Source organism: Cetorhinus maximus, chromosome 4 (assembly GCF_964194155.1).
Source record: "Cetorhinus maximus chromosome 4, sCetMax3.hap1.1, whole genome shotgun sequence".
Taxonomy (NCBI): Eukaryota; Metazoa; Chordata; class Chondrichthyes; order Lamniformes; family Cetorhinidae; genus Cetorhinus; species Cetorhinus maximus.
Genome location: NC_135882.1, coordinates 100,683,756 through 100,700,429, shown reverse-complemented (window position 1 = coordinate 100,700,429; position 16,674 = coordinate 100,683,756). Strand labels below are relative to the sequence as shown.

Genomic DNA, 16,674 nt, shown 5'->3' with positions numbered 1-16,674 from the left:
AGCAAGTTGTGAGGGGGACACAAAGATTCTGCAAAGGGAGAGAGATTGAGCGAGTGGGCAAAAATTTGGCAGATGGAGTATAATGTGGGAAAAGGCGAGATTGTCCACTTTGGTGGAAAGAATAGAAAAGCAAAATATTATTTAAATAGAAGAGACTGCAGAATACTGCAGTCGAGGGGTCTGGGTGTCTTTATAAATGAATCCCAAAATGTTAGCAGCAGGTACTGTAAATAATTAGGAAGGCAAATGAAATGTTGACCTTTATTGCAAGAGATTGGAGTACAAAAGTAGGGAAATCTTGCTACAATTATACAGGGCATTGGTGAGACCGCACCAAGACTAGTGTACTCAGTTTTAGCCTCCCTATTCAAGGAGGGATGTGCTTGCATTGGAAGCAGCTCAGCGAAGGTTCTTGGGCTGAAGTTCCTCAGGGTAGTGTCCCAGGCCCAACCAACTTCAGCTGCTTTATCAATGACCTTCCTTCCATCATAAGGTCAAACATGGGGATGACTGCAGATGATTGCCCAATGTTCAGCACCATTCACGACTCCTCAGGCACTCAAGCAGTCTGTATCCATATGCAGCAAGATCTGGACAATATTCAGGCTTGGACTGATAAGTGGCAAGTACCATTCGTACCATACAAGTGCCAGGAAATGACCATCTCTAACAACAGAGAACCTAACCATCTCCCCTTCACATTCAATGACATTACCATTGCTGAATCCCCCACTATCAACATCCTGGGGGCTACCATTGAACAGAAACTGAACTGGACTAGCCATATAAATACTGTGGCTACAAGAGCAGATCAGAAGCTAGGAATTCTGCAGCGAGTAACTCGCCTCCTGACTTCCCAAAGCCCATCCAGCATCTACAAGGCACAAAGTTAGGAGTGTGATTGAATACACTCCACTTGCCAGGATGAGTGCAGCTCCAACTACACTCAAGTGTACACGTCCAAGACAAAGTAGCCCGCTTTAGTGGCACCCCATCCACCACCTTAAACATTCACCCACTCCACCACCAACACAGAGTGGCATAGTGTGTACCACCTACATGATGCATTGCAGCAACTCACCAAGGCTCCATTGATGGCACCAACCAAACCCACGACCTCCACAACCTAGAAGGACAAGGGCACCAGATGCATGGGAACACCTGCAAGTTTCCCTCCAAGTCACATAGCATCCTGACCTGAAACTATATCACCGTTCCTTCACTGTCGCGGGATCAAAATCTTACAACTCCCTAGCTACTCTATGGGTGTCCCTACACAACATGGCCTGCAGCGATTCAAGAAGGTGGCTCACTACCACCTTCTCAAGGGCAATTAGGGATGGGCAATAAATGCTGGCCTAGCCAGCAATGCCTACATCCCGTGAAAGAATAAATAAAAATGAAGGGGTTGCCTTATGAGGAAAAGTTGAGCAGGTTGGGCCAATACTCATTGGAGTTTAGAAGAATTGTTTTTTTTTTAATTAATTCATAGGATGTGGGCTGCAGCCCATGTGATGTAGGTACACCCACAGGGCTGTTGAGGTGGGAGTTTAGAATTTTGCCCCAGCGACAGTGAAGGAATGGCAATATATTTCTAAAGCGAATGGTGAGTGGCCTGAAGGGGAAATCCCAGGCGGTGGTGTTCCCATGTGTATGCTGCCCTTGTCCTTCTAGAAGATAGTGGTCATAGGTTTGGAAGGCCTTGTCTAAGGATCCTTGGTGAGCTCCTGCTCTGCATCTTGTAGACGGTACGCACTGCTGCTACTGTGCATCAGTGGTGGAGGGAGTGAATGTTTTTGGATGTGGTGCCAATCAAGTGGGCTGCTTTGTTCTGGATGGTGTCAAGTTTCATGAATGTTGTTGGAACTGCAATAATCCAGGCAAGTGGAGAGTATTCCATCATACTTCTGACTTGTGTCTTGTAGATGGTGGACAGGCTTTGGGGAGTCAGGAGGTGAGTTACTTGCCATAGGATTCCTAGCCTCAGCGATAGCAATGACATTGAATGTCAAGCGGCAATGGTCAGATTCTCTCTTGTTGGAGATGGTCATTGCCTGGCACTTGTGTGGCACAAATGTTACTTGTCACTTGCAATAATCCAGGCAAGTGGAGAGTATTCCATCATACTTCTGACTTGTGTCTTGTAGATGGTGGACAGGCTTTGGGGAGTCAGGAGGTGAGTTACTTGCCATAGGATTCCTAGCCTCAGCGATAGCAATGACATTGAATGTCAAGCGGCAATGGTCAGATTCTCTCTTGTTGGAGATGGTCATTGCCTGGCACTTGTGTGGCACAAATGTTACTTGTCACTTGTCAGCCCAAGCCTGGATATTGTCCAGGGGCAGAATTTTACATCCCACGGGCGGGCATGCGCCCGGCCCAGTCGGGCATAAAATTGCGCACGATGGCTCGGGCAAGTGTCCCAACATCATCGCACGCTCGCGTGATATTTCGGTCAATGGGCGCGCGAGAGTCGGCAACGCGCCCGCTGACAATTAGGAGGCCCATTAAGACCATTAATTTATTAATTGACAGAGATTTTTCGCTGCCTGTCCAATGTTACGGTTGGCGGGCAGGCGAATCGGCCAGGTGGCCTTTGCATTTTTGAGGAAGCCTCATCCACGGGCGGGATGAGGTTTCTGACATTAATTTTAAAAAAGATCAGAATGTTTTGACACAATTTTCATTATGTGTATGTTCATGTGAGTGAGTCCTATGCGGGGTTATTTTTTTCAGAATTTCCAAATCTTTATTTTTGATTTTAAAATTCTTCAGCTCCCCGAGGCAGATCTTTGCCTTCAGGGAGCTTTCATGCGCGCTACCCCACGCCCGCGCTAATTTCAGCCCTTGCCCTCCTTCTGCCCCCACCCCGGCAGCGCTGGGCCTTTCAGCGTGCATTTCATTAATTGGCCAGCCAGCATGAAATCGCGGTCAGGGGCTGATGGCGGCCAGCAGACCGTTTCCCGGCCACTACAGGGCCCGCCCAACGACCTAAAAATTCTGCCCCATGTCTTGCTGCATTTAGACATGGACTGCTTCAGTATCTGAGGGGTCGTGAATGATGCTGAATATTGCTGAACCATCAGTGAACATCCCCCACTTCTGACCTTACAATGGAAGGAAGGTCATTGATGAAGCAGCTGAAGATGGTTGGGCCTAGGACACTACCCTGAGGAACTACTACAGTAATGCCCTAGAGCTGAGATGATTGACCTCCAACAACAACCACCATCTTCCTTTGTGCTAGATATGACTCCAACCAGCAGAGAGTTTCCCCCATGATTCCCATTGACAAGAATGAGAGGTGTCTTACTGTAACATGAAATTCTGAGGGGACGTGACAAGGTAAACGCTAAGAGGATGTTTCCTCTCAAGGGGGAAATACAGAATTGGGGGCACAATTTAAAAATAAGGGATCACCCATTTAAAAATGGAGGTGAGGAGGAGAATCTTCTCTCAGGGGGTCATTAATCTTTGGAATTTTCTTCCACAGACAGCAATAGTGGCTGGGCCATTGAATATATTAAAGGATGAGTTAGATAGATTTTTTATCGACAAGGGAGTCAAGTGTTATGGGGGTCTGGCCGGAAAGTGGAGTAATAAGATCAGCCATGATCTAATTGAATGGGGAGGCAGGCTCAGGATGTGGGGGCCAAATGGCCTACTCCTCTTCCTATTTCTCATGATCTTATTGGTCTATTTTACTTATGATGGCTAAATTGAAATTAAACATATTAGTGAATATTAAGAAAAAGCAATATAGTTAAACTGGCCATATTCTAAAGTTTGAGAACTTGCTAAAGAAGGTGACTGCAGGAAGATCAGAGGGTTGTTGACCAAGTGGGAGGAGAATGATAACTTTAGACAACATGAAATTGAAAATGGGAGGCTACTACGAGCAACTGAAGAGGAAAGAGGAGGACCATGAGGCATGAAGAAATGAGCAGAGGGCCTACCCTTAAGCAGATGTTGAGCCCAAAACCATTACATTCCTGATTGCGCACGATGGCATACACCCCAAGTATGAAATAAATTACCATTTTCCTAGTACGAGAAACAGGTACTCTGGGATCTTGTGAACTGTACGAGAAGCTCTGGACGCCAGTAGAGAAATCAAACTGACTCATTTCCTCACTGAGACTACTGTCAACCATGTACGACTGTGATGACAAATAATGGGGTTCATCTGGATAAAGAGAAGAGTCACCAACACCGGCAAAGTTTAGTCATCACAGAACTGTGAAGGTTACACTTTTGACAATGTAATAGAAAATCTAATTCTTCTAACCAGTAGTGCTCTATTTTGAAGTGCTAGCAACAATTTTCAACTTATCTTTAGTGTTGTATGCTAAAATTTTGTAATTTATTTTTCTTCCTCTCACTGGACAGTACTTATCACCTCATCATATTGCTCCATTAAGGGGAGCAAAACAATCTGAACTGCAGATTACTTGATGACCACTATCAATACCTCTCTGTTTACTAGCAGGAACTGAGAGTTAACAAAGACATTGGACAAACCAGAAGTTTCTCCTGAACTCTCTATTTGATATATTAATGGCTATCCTATATATATGGCCCCTACTTTTAGGCTACCATACAAGGGGAAACATTTTCTCTACATCTACACTTTCAAGCACCTTCATAATTTTATCCAGTCGGGCCTCAGCTTTGTCTTTTCTACAGAAAAGAGCTTTAGCCTGCTCAGTCTTTCCTGATAGTTGTAACCTCTCAGTTCCTGTATAATCCTTGTAAATGTTTTGCACTTTTGCCAGTGTCTCTGTCTCTTTGCTGGAAACATACCAATAGCCACACTAAGAATGCTTTGTAATAATTGCAAGAAGAGTGCATGCATCTGATGGGAAATTCACAAAATAATTGCAGCTTTAATAAATATTTCATTCAATTTTTAAAGTGCACAAGGGGCTGACAAATAGGTTTAACCAACAGCACCAAAATGTTTGTATGCTGTTACAGTCCGGGAAATTTTCACTTCTTGTTGGAACAAAACATTGAGTGGCAAAAGGTGATGTTACTTAGAAGATTTGAAGCGCTGTGTAATTGTACTGGGACCAGGGTTCATACCCAGAAGCTCCCATAAGAGCTCTCAATCTTGGTTATGACATTAAAGGAAAGTATTGATTTGAGGTGTTGACTTCCACATATGGAGGAAGAATGAGAAATCACAGCGTTACCCCAGGAATCTTTAATGCTCTGCCCAATTGACATATAGTGTGACACTGGCAAACTCCTGGGAGTAGGCACATGATCACCAATATGGCCAGGAAATAACATATAGTGCTTAAGACCACAAAAGTTCTATTAGGGGCTAAAATAACAAAAAAGAATGGATGAAAGGACCTGAATTCATAGAGTCCCTTATTTCATCTCTTAAAAGCGAGTCAAAGCATAGATTTTGCAAAGGAAAAAATAATGAAAAGTTGCTGCACAAGTCCAGTGATACATATAGGGATACGACTAACACTGACATGGGGAGAGGTTGCATTCTCATCCTTCTCTTGGTCTTGATTTTGTGTTCAGTGGTGACCTCACCAATGAAAAAGGAACCACATCAATAAGTATAAGTACTGCCCCCTTATTGGACAGCATTATTTAAATCCATCAATTTTTAATTTAATCTAAAATCATGATGATATAGTAAAATTCCACACAAACCTGAATCTCCTTCTGCTGCTTCTCTTGCTTCTTTTCGAATAGCAAAATACCTTCTTTTCTTTTCCACTGGGACCTTGAACAGAATATTTAACTTAACAGGGCATTCAAAATTGACAGATCTTCCATATCATAATCAAATATTTCCATACATGGCACGTTTTGCCTTTCCAGCATGTTTTCTTGTGTACATATAAAGCATGGAAACAATTAAATTAGGTTCTTAAAAAAGTGTTTGTTTATAAAAGGTTCCAGTATGATATTTATAATTATGTATTGCCAAGCTTCACTGACACATTAGAATTCTTGTTTCTTTCTTTCTCGTTACACTCGCTCTCAATTTTTTTCCTCACTCCTCTACATACTAATGCCCAGAAAAGCATGCAACAGACATCTTGACAGAAAATACACAATCTATCACTCTCTACACTTACTGCTGTATTTAAAAATACTACTCACTTCAATTTCCACAGGAAAATTGTACGTGCGTTGGACGTCTATCAGATTCTCAAAGATAAAGATATTCTGCAAAAGAAAAATGATTTGTGTACTGCTCCTGATAAGAGCAAAAGTAATTTCCTGATTAGTCAGGAATACTTTAACAATTTACAGGAGTCAACAGAATGGCTGACAGGTTTTGCCAATTGAGATTTTTTGTCCCTTAAGGAGCATTTATACAAGTTATTAGAATATACAAATTCATTTTTATTCTTTTAATTGTTCCCATTTATTCCTTTCCCCCATTAAGGTCTCCCCACGTAATAAATACAGTTAGTACTCGTGCCTCACCTCGAGTCCATCACTTAATGTCAGTCAACCAACAGACTGCACACTTGTATCTCCCTGCTAGAATGTCACGGTTCCAATTAGCAGCTACATTAAAATACAATTCTTATATAAATTTGGTTTTAAAATTAACTGCATTTTAACATTTGATACTGCTACGCTCCAAGTACATTTTTCAGGAGCCACGCATGTTAAGGGGACATTCTTAAATAACTTATATTTTTGTTGTGCTCATTCTATTGATTTTACCTCAAAATAGCAAGGAAATCAATTTATTCACCACATCAAAGACAACAACAATCATTTTTGCATGTCGGAAACACCAATTTTAACATGCTCACAGAACACACACAAAATCAAAGTTTAATATTTATACAAAACTAGCTGATCTTCTGTGGTGTTGTACATTGGAGTGAAGGCCAAATGTAGTCTTCTAATTATATGAATTTCAGTGCCAGGCTAGTCTGATGCTAGGTATGTAAGCCATACATCCCAAAGACTGGCAGATCATATCCAACAGCATGTCCCAGCCGCTATTCACAATGGGCAGGATACAGAGCGTACCCGCAAAACTCATTGTCCAACATGAGATGTGATTCTGGGATCGGACAACATTTGCTAAATAATCCTCAGTGTGCTAAGAACTACACTGATAACCAATTTAAGATTGTCAGTTGGGCTCACAGTGTGGCACATTTGCGTGTACTGGAAGCTACATATATTAATATGCAGGACCCTGTTCTTTGCAGACAGGAAGAACACGTACACACATTTTTTCAGCTAAACAAAGTAAGTGACAGCCATTTGCTGACTCATTCCTCAGCGCAACGTCTTGACCAATCAGGGTCAAGCTACCTAGTTTAAATTTCAAACAATGCTTGACAATTAACTGTCAGTCACCATCTCCATGGCAACGCCAGTTGCCAACAAATCAGCACACTCCTCACATACAGCATAAATTGTTGTTTTCCCCTTATATTGGTATTCTTGCAAAATGTCCTGATAAGTGCAAGATGAAAAGCTGAGACATGTCTCTTTTTTCAGCAATCTTCTGGTTATAGCGCAGGACAGTGGTTAATTATATCAAAGCACAGACACAATTCAGGATGCATTTTGAAGACCTATATTCTATGCTTATAATATTTCCAATATCAACATACACACACACTTCTATGTAAGCTTGTCATGCTGAGTACACCCCTCCACTAGCAGGTGGATGAAATGATGAATGTGGACATCATAATGGAAAGGGCTGATAGAAGCATGTTTAAATTTGAATATCTTTAATATATTACTAGTAGATAGCAGTTCACAGTTAGTCAGGGAATTTGCTGATTTATAGCAGTAAGGGTATCTTTGTCAGGCAGGGATTACATGAAGGGAACTAGTGTACAATGAATGAACAAGTAAATTCAACTTTGGTGAAATTATATCCTGTAGTTCTTACTGGGACATTGGGGGTTTAATTTCACAACATTGCCCATTATTTTTCAAAAAAATGTAAATGTTGATGTTTATAATTGATATGAATTCCTTTAATTATGGGCAGAATATTTCCATCAGCGTGCGGGGGCGGGCCCAACATGCCGACGTGTAAAATGACATCGGGCTTGCGTCCCAACGTCATTTCGGTATTTCATTCGGCAGGCGCGAGCTGGAGGCAGCTGAGCGCCCGAACTGTCAACGGCCTATTAAGGCCATTAAAAAAAACAATTAAAGTTGTTAACAACACTGCCCGTCCAACCTTATGGTTGGCGGGCAGGCGAAGAGCCCTAGCGACCTTCGTGTTTTTCAGGAAACCTCATTCACAGGCGGGATAAAGTTTCCTGAAGCTTGTATAAAATAAATAAAGAAATTTTCTTGACTTCACAAACATGTCCCAGCTCATGTGACACTGTCACATGAGGGTACATGTTTAAATAATTTTTTAGTTTATTATTTAAAAACTTTTATTATCTACTTAATTTCCCTGAGCACAGGTCTTGACTGTCCCTCCTCCGCCTGCCTACACAGGTAGCACTGAGCTCTACCGGTTGCATGTTACGCTGGGCAGGCCTCAATTGGCCCACCTGCATAAAATGGCGGCATGCAGCCGATCGCGGGCGCCACAGCCTAGCCTGCCCGACATAGGTAAGATTCTACCCTGTATCTTTAAAATTTCACACTTCAACATTTTTACTGCTGTGAATTCAAGGGTATGCCAGCTGCTCTGATTAAAGGTAGATATTGTTATTTAATATTACTGAAGAGAGTGAATGGGTTTCAACTGGAAGGTTCTGCATGTTGATAGCAAGAGGAACAGTCCAGGCTTTTGGTAGAACAGGGAATGGTTTTGGGTATGGCATAAATGGGCTGCAAGTCTTGAGTTTGACAGTGCAGCAAGAAGTCAGGTAAAAAAAATGGGGTTGGGGGGGGGGGGGTGCGGCAGTGGGGAAGACCCTTTGATCTGAAATTATTGTGGAGAGGGAGCATGGCATTTGGAAAGCATAGCTGAGGTTTGCCACAAATGTGGTCTAGAGGGGAGGAGTAGGATGTGAGCCCGGCAGCACTGGTATGGGAGTTGATCCCATGTGTGGCAGCATTGTTTTATAACTTTACACAGCGTCTCTGCAAAAAGAAAACTTTTATTTTGTGGCTCAGGACATAATAAGTAGGAATAGACCATGTGCTCCTCAGATCTGCTCCACAATACAATAACGAGCATGGCTGATCTTTTGCCTTAACTCCTTTTTCCTGCCCGCTCCCCATATCCCTCGATTTGCTGAGACACAAAAATCTGTCTATCTCAGCCTTAAATATACTTAATGATGGAGCATCCATAATCCTCTGTGGTAGGGAATTCCAAAGATTTCCAACCTTTTGGAGTGAAGAAATTTGTCTTCATCTTAGTCCTAAATAACAGACCCTTTACCCTGAGACGGTGTCTCCACGTTCTAGATTCCTTAGCTGGGGAAACAACCTTTCAATCTCTACCCTGTCAAGCCCCTTCAGAAACTTTTCAATGAGATCACCTCTCATTTTTCTAATCTCCAGCGAGGCCCAATTTACTCAAGCTCCCATCATAGGCCAACCCTCTCATCCCAGGAACCAATCGAGTGAATCTTCAGTATCACCTCCAATGCAAGTTAGAAATGCAGAGCAAAGGTGCACACAGTACTTCAGATGTGTCTCAACAAAGCCCAGTACAACTGAAGCAAGAGGTCCTTATTTTTGTACTCCAATCCCCTTGCAATAAAGGTTAAATGCCATTTGCTTCCCGACCTTTCTGCCACAGCGCACCGAGAGACTGGGAACTGTTTAGAGCCCCTCGGGCTGTACAGCTCAAAATGAAAGGCTGTAAATGATTGTAATATTGTTTGTACTGATGCACCTGGTGATACATTTTGTAAAAGTTTAACCTGGATTGTACCCTTGTAATGGTGTTTTTGAAATGGTTTGGAATGTGATTGAAGATATTTTATGAATAAAGTATATTTTTGCAAAAAAAAAAAAAAATTTGCTTCCCGAATTGTTTGCTGTACTGCATGCTAACTTTCCACATTCCTTGTGCACATATACCCAAGTCTCTCCAAACTTCAACATTTGAAGTTCCACGCCTTTCAGAAAAATATTCTGCTTTTCTATTCTTCCTACCAAAGTGGACAATCTCACATTTTCCCATATTATACTCCATCTTCCAGTTTTTGTCCACTCACTTTCCCATATTATACTCCATCTTCCAGTTTTTGTCCACTCACTTAACCTATCTCTTTCTCACAACTTTTTTTCCTATCTTTGTATCGTGCGCTAATTTGGCTACAATACACTGTCCCTTCATCCAAGTCATTAATACAGATCGTAAATAGTTAAGGATCTGCAGATCGCTGTTGCACTCCACTAGTTATAGTTTGCCAGCCTGACTCAGTTTCCAGTTAACCAATCCTCTATCCATGCTAATATATTACCCACAACACCATGAGCTCTTTATCTTGTGTAGTAACCTTGTATGTAGTACCTTATAGAATGACTTTTGGAATTTCAAATAGACTACATCTACAATTGTTCAGCCTTCAAATGTGGCCAACCTTTTTCCCAGCAACAAATACCTGCAGGTTTTCCTTGTTGACACCAAATCTACCTGTCATTTTAGGTGCTACAGCTCCACAAATATCCCCATCCTCAATGGAGGCGCCCAGCACATCAGTGCAAAACTTAAGGCTGAAGCATTCGTAACAACCTTCAGTCAGGAGTGCTGAGTGGATGATCCATCTCAGCCTTCTCTGAAGGCCCCCAGCATCACAGACGTCAGTCTTCAGCCAATTCAATTCACTTGTCATGATATCAAGAAATGGTTGAAGGTACTGGATACTGCAAAGGCTATGGGTCTTAACAATATTCCGGCAATAGTACTGAAGGCTTGTGCTCCAGAACTTGCCGCACCCCAAGTCAAGCTATTAAAGTACAGCTGCAACACTGGCATCTACCCAGCAATGTGGAAAATTGCCCAGATATGGGCAGGACAAATCCAACCCAGTCAATTACTGCCCCATCAGTGTCCTTGGCCCAACCGTCTTCAGCTGCTTCATCAATGACTTTCCTTCCATCATAAGGTCAGAAGTGGGGATGTTCGCTGACGATTACAGAGTGTTCAGCACCAGTCGCGACTCCTCAGATACTGAAGCAGTCCATGTCCAAATGCAGCAAGGCCGGGACAATATCCAGGCTTGGGCTGACAAGTGGCAAGTAACATTCGTGCCATGCAAGTGCCAGGCAATGATCATCTCCAACAAGAGAGAATCTAACCATCGCCCCTTGACATTCAATGGTACTACCATCATGTGGCTAGGAGACATAGTGATAATTTTTCTCGGTTAAGGAGTTTATCAGCCCTACTGCCAGATTCTCTCATTAAAAGGGTGCAACAATGGAAAGATAGGTGTATCGCCGTTTAAATAATTTCTATGGCATCAGTGCTGGCTCATTGAACTTCAGTAAGTTGACCCTCTTTCACAGTGATGTTTGCTAATGAAGTACATGAAGAAATCATACACAGACTAGACAATAGCTGTAGATGGCATCTGATAGGTAACTCTGGCCTGAACCCCCTTAAGCCATGCTGGGATACCATCCAGCCAGTAAACCATTCTGAAGGCATTTGTCGTGCCAGAAAGATATCCACTGATGTTGAAGGAGTTTAGAGCCAGGGATTCCTGTGTGTTTAGTAGTGTTTTGCAAGCATTCAGTGGTGTTGTTACCTCTCCTCAGACAGCCCCTGCCATTGCTCCCAAGAGCACATATGAGGAAGGGTTTTATTGTACATGCGGATTCAACTTCTGCAGGAACTCAAGTCATGAAATGAACAGCTCGAAAGGGGGTGTTCATAGTTAGTTGGGTGGTGTAGCTCTGATAGAACGCTCCTTTGTCTACCCTGCTTGTTACATCCTTAAAGAACTCTAACAACAGGCTGGTCAAAAGGGCAGACACATGCTAAATGAATAGAGAAGTGTGAAATAATTAATTTTGGTCAGAAGAACGAGGAGAGGCAATGTAAACTAAATGATACAATTTTAAAAGGGGCGCAAGAATAGTGAGATCTGGAAGTGTATGAACATAAATCTGAAGTGGCAAAACAAGTTGAGTAAGTTGTTAAAAAGGCATATGAGATCATTGGCTTTATAAATAGAGGCAAAGAGTTCAAAAGCAAGAAAGCTGTGATGAACCTTTATAAAATACTGGTTAGGTGCCAGCTGGAGTGTTGTCTCCAATTCTGGGCACCATGTTTTGAGAAGGATGTCAGGCTTCAAAAAGGGTACAAAGGAAATTTACAAAAACAGTACGAAGAATAAAAGAGCTCAGTTATGAGGAGAGTATAGAGAAACTGGGGCTTCTCCCCTCAGAGCAGGTAAGGTTAAGGAAAAGTTTGATAGGGGTGTTCAAAATTATGCATGGTTTTGATAGAGTAAACAAGGAGAAACTGTTTCCAGTAGCACAAGGGTCAGAACTCGAGGAGACAGGTTTAAGGAAAATAGCAAAGGAACCAGAGACATGAGGAAAAACATTTTACGTAGTGAGTTATGATCTGATAAGAGTAGTGGAAGAAGATTCAATAGGAACTTTCAAAAGGGAATTGGATCGTTACTTAAAAAGGAAAAAGTTCTGGGGAGTGGGACTAATCAATAGTTCTTTCGAAGAGCTAGCACAAGCACAGTGGGCTGAACGGCCTCTTCCTGTGCTACATTGGTCTACAATTCTGTGATATGTTGCTAACTCAAAGCTTTAAATTTAATATAACAAAAAGAATGGAGAGGTTCAAGTTTTTCTATGCAGAGGATTGTTAAAAGACATGGAACTCCTCACCAAAAACAGTGATGGATGATGGCATTTTTATACGGGATTAAATAAATATGTATATATTTTCAAGAAAGGTATAGGTAAACGGTGGAAAAATAGGACTCAGTGGATCGCTCTTCTAGAGAGCTATCACAGGCATGGTGGACCAAATGTACAAACATAAGAACTATGGGGAGTAGGCCACCAGGCCCTTCAAGCCTGCTCTGCCATTCAATAAGATCATGGCTGATCTGATTGCAACCTCCCACCTACCCCTGATAACCTTTCATTCACTTGTTAATCAAGAATCTATCTAGCCCTGCCTTAAAAATATTCAAAGATGCTGCTTCCACTGCCTTTGAGGAAAAGAATTCCAAAGACTCAGGGCCCCTCAGAGAAAAAAAATTCTTATCTGTCTTAAATTAACCTTATTTTTGAACCTTGAGCCTTAGTTCTAGATTCTTCCACAAGAGGAAACATCCTCTCCCCATCCACTCTGTCAAGGCCTCTCAGGATCTTAAAGGTTTCAATCAAGTCACCTCTTACTCTTCTAAACTCCAGTGGATATAAGCCCAACCTGTCCAACCTTTCCTCATAAGACCACCAGCCCATTCCTGGCGTTGGCCTAGTAAACTTTCCGTGAACTGCTTCTAACGCATTTACATGTTTCCTTAAATAAGGAGACCAATACTGTACACAGTACTCCAAGTGTGGTCTCACTAGCGCCCTGTACAACTGAAGCATAGCCTTCCTACTTTTGTATTCAATTCCCCTCACAATAAATGATAACATTCTATTAGCTTTCCTAATTACTTGCTGCACCTGCATATTAACCTTTTGTATCCTCCTCCTCTGGCAGTTTACAATTCTAAGATTCTATCAAGCGTCTATTAATCATGCCCCTGGACTTTCAAATCACCATGTGGGAATTCACAAAAAGAAAACCATCTTTCCATTAATACCATGGGGATTAATTATACTCATTAAAAAAGGCACAAAATACTGCTAATGTAAATACAAATATTATAATCATTTCTAAGAATGTTCACATTCTACACTATTATTACACTATTAACTGCAACTGGTACTAATATTAGCAATAGACAGGGAAACAATTAGACAATGGCATAGACTCGGAGAACTTTGGGCAGAATTTTGCCGTCGGCGAGCAGGGGGCGGGGCCCACTTGCCGACATGTAAAATGACGCGGGATAACGTCGGGGGAACCCCTGACATCATTCCGCCCCATTTAAATTTTCAGGAAGGTGGGGGCACAGCCAAATCAGCTGTGCATCCGCTGGCCCGTCAATGGCTAATTGAGGCCATTGACAGGATCATTTAAACAATTAAAGGACCTGCCTGTCCAGCCTTAAGGTTAGTGGGCAGGCCAGGAGCCCCGGCGGCAAATAGAAAAAGCATGAAACCTCATCCACCGGCGGGATGAGGTTTCATGAAAGGTTTTAAACAGTTTAATAAAGTTTTACTTTAATTTATGAAGATGTCCCATCTCATGTGACATTGTCACATGAGGGGGACATGTTAGGGATTTTAAAAAATTTCTGTTTTTAATCTTTTTAAAAGTGTCAGCGATCTCCCTGAAGCAGTACTTAGCCTCAGGGAGATGTGTGCTCTTTCGTGCGCATGCGCGAAAGAGCACACTTTCATTTTTGCGGAATCCCCCCACCCACACAGGAAGCGCAAAGCGCTTCCCGTCGGTGTCACGCTGGGCGGGCCTTAGTTAGCCCACCCAACGTAAAATGGCGGTGGGGCCCGCTTCTCTGGCAGGGATCGGTTCCCCGCCCACCAGAGATTGGGTCAGGCCTGCCCGCCCGACAGGCAAAAAATTCTGCCCTTTATGTTTCAAGAATTCCATCTTACCTTCTCTGGTTTTTCACTGAAAAGGAAGCCTTGGTAAAATTTAGCCTCTGTGAAAATACAACAGAGGGCTGCAATCATGCAATTATAAGCAGCACAATGGTATTGTCTCCTCTTCTCCAGGAGCTGAGTTTCACCAGCCATATTTTCAGTAACTGCATCATTGCAAGATCTTCAGAGGACAGAAAGAAAACACAAACACATTGTTATTTTTATGAGAAGTGCAAAAGTGTTTCCTGAAAAAGCTAACATTACGCAATTTTATCTAGTTTTTTTTAACTAAGTGGCATAACAGATTGATCAATTTCATAGGAATATCACTATAGATATTATATAATGCTTTATCACACTGAAATCCCAATGATTCATATATACAACATTTTGAATTTTAAAATATAAGCTCTCACAATGTGAAATAGACCCTTTGAAGCAGAGTTCTACTAAAATAAAATTAGCCAGAAAAAGTCACATTGACGTATCGGGAGGGAGGAGTGCGAGATCAAACTGAGTGGTCCACGTGGGCATAAAACAGCAGCACAGCTCTAATGAACAGAATGGGCTAATACTGCGGTGTATCATTCTGTGATTCCATTAGATAAGAACTTACAGGGTTTGAATGTGGATAATGGACAAATGAGGAAGATCGGTAAATACTTCCATGCACTTCTGTTTATAAGCATCTGCAAACACAACAACCATCTTCAACTAGCCTTACTTCAGTAAAGTCTTTGAAAGTTTGTTGCCTTCTATGTTACCCGAGGAATGGAAAGCCTGGATTATCTTTGACTTGTCTGTGTAGACATCATTCTTTGGCAGGCGTGCGTACATGACTTCAAACAGCTTGTAAAAGCCTATTTTCTTTGTCAACTGGTTGTCGAAGGAGGACTCACTTGTCTGCAATAAATAATCATATTTGAAGCTTTATCAAAAATAATTTACAAAACTACAGTTCTATTTTGCAGGTGTTTGTTTTTAAAGAAAAGTTTGAGGTACTTGCTACCTGTTTGCAATTATTAGTAAAAGTTAGGAGCGTAGCAGGAGTGGGGCCAGTGGGGGTGGTGTGAGAGAGAGAGAGGAACAAATTACTTTTTTTTGCTCTTTAATCGAAGGCAGCGGTTTAAACTAAGAGCTGAGAAAATATAACTATTACTTAATTAAATTCATAACAAACTAGATACACTTACTGGCTTATGAAACTAAAAATATCAAATGAATAAAAACCTTTACTAATTAAATACATAAAACAAGGTTAGACAGGGTTGGCAGACAAGGTACTGTGTCACAACTACAGCACGTGGGAGTTGGAGGAGATTTGGAGCAACCAAATCTGCAGAAAGTGTCAGCAACTCCAGGAACTTTGGCTCAGGGCTGTGAGCTGCAGACATTGCTGGGGCATCAGGGAGTAGGGCAAGTTACCTTGATACTTTGATCCAGGTGGCAGTCACACCTGAGGTTAGGTAATAGTTCAGATATCAGGGGTTAGGGACAAGAACGTGACTGAGCCAGGCAATTATGGGTACATGATGTGATGGAACACTCAGCCTTTGACCATTAGGTACTTGCTATCTATATGGGTGAGAACAAAGGCTCCAGGGGAGGATGGGCAATTTGACCACAGCACTGTGACAAAGGAGGCCAAGGTGAGGGGAGTAAAAAAGGAATGTGGTAGCAATAGGGAATAGTATTGTTAGGGGGATAGATACTGTTCTCTGCAACTACAACCGGAAGTCCTGAAAGTTGTGTTGCTTGCCCCATGCCAGGGTTAAGGATATGTCCTTACAGTTGGAAGAGAGCTTGGGAGCATGTTGGGGAGGGTCCAGTTGTTGTGGTCCTCATGCGAGCCAACGACGTAAGCAAAACAAGGAATGAGGTTCCACTGAGCGAGTTTAAGTAGGGTAAAAATCAATAAGTGGAACCTCAAAATTAATCATTTCTATATTACCCCTTGAGCAACATGTATATCAGCATAAGGTCAAACACTTCGAGGGGCTGAATGCATGGCTCAGAGCAATGTTGGAGCTAAGGTTTCAA

The 16,674-nt window shown here is 42.1% G+C and overlaps 1 protein-coding gene across 1 annotated transcript in view; it reads right to left on the bottom strand.

The window, feature by feature from the left end:
- The window catches only part of prkdc (protein kinase, DNA-activated, catalytic subunit), a 238,827-nt gene that overhangs the window by 126,186 nt on the left and 95,967 nt on the right, over positions 1–16,674 (bottom strand). Inside the window, exons 42-46 of the mRNA XM_078540537.1 lie at positions 15,359–15,537; positions 14,647–14,815; positions 6,133–6,198; positions 5,677–5,749; positions 4,038–4,186 (exon numbers count right to left, since the gene is read on the bottom strand). Of these exons, the coding sequence (XP_078396663.1) occupies positions 4,038–4,186; positions 5,677–5,749; positions 6,133–6,198; positions 14,647–14,815; positions 15,359–15,537 (636 nt within the window). The remainder of the gene's footprint in view (positions 1–4,037; positions 4,187–5,676; positions 5,750–6,132; positions 6,199–14,646; positions 14,816–15,358; positions 15,538–16,674) is intronic.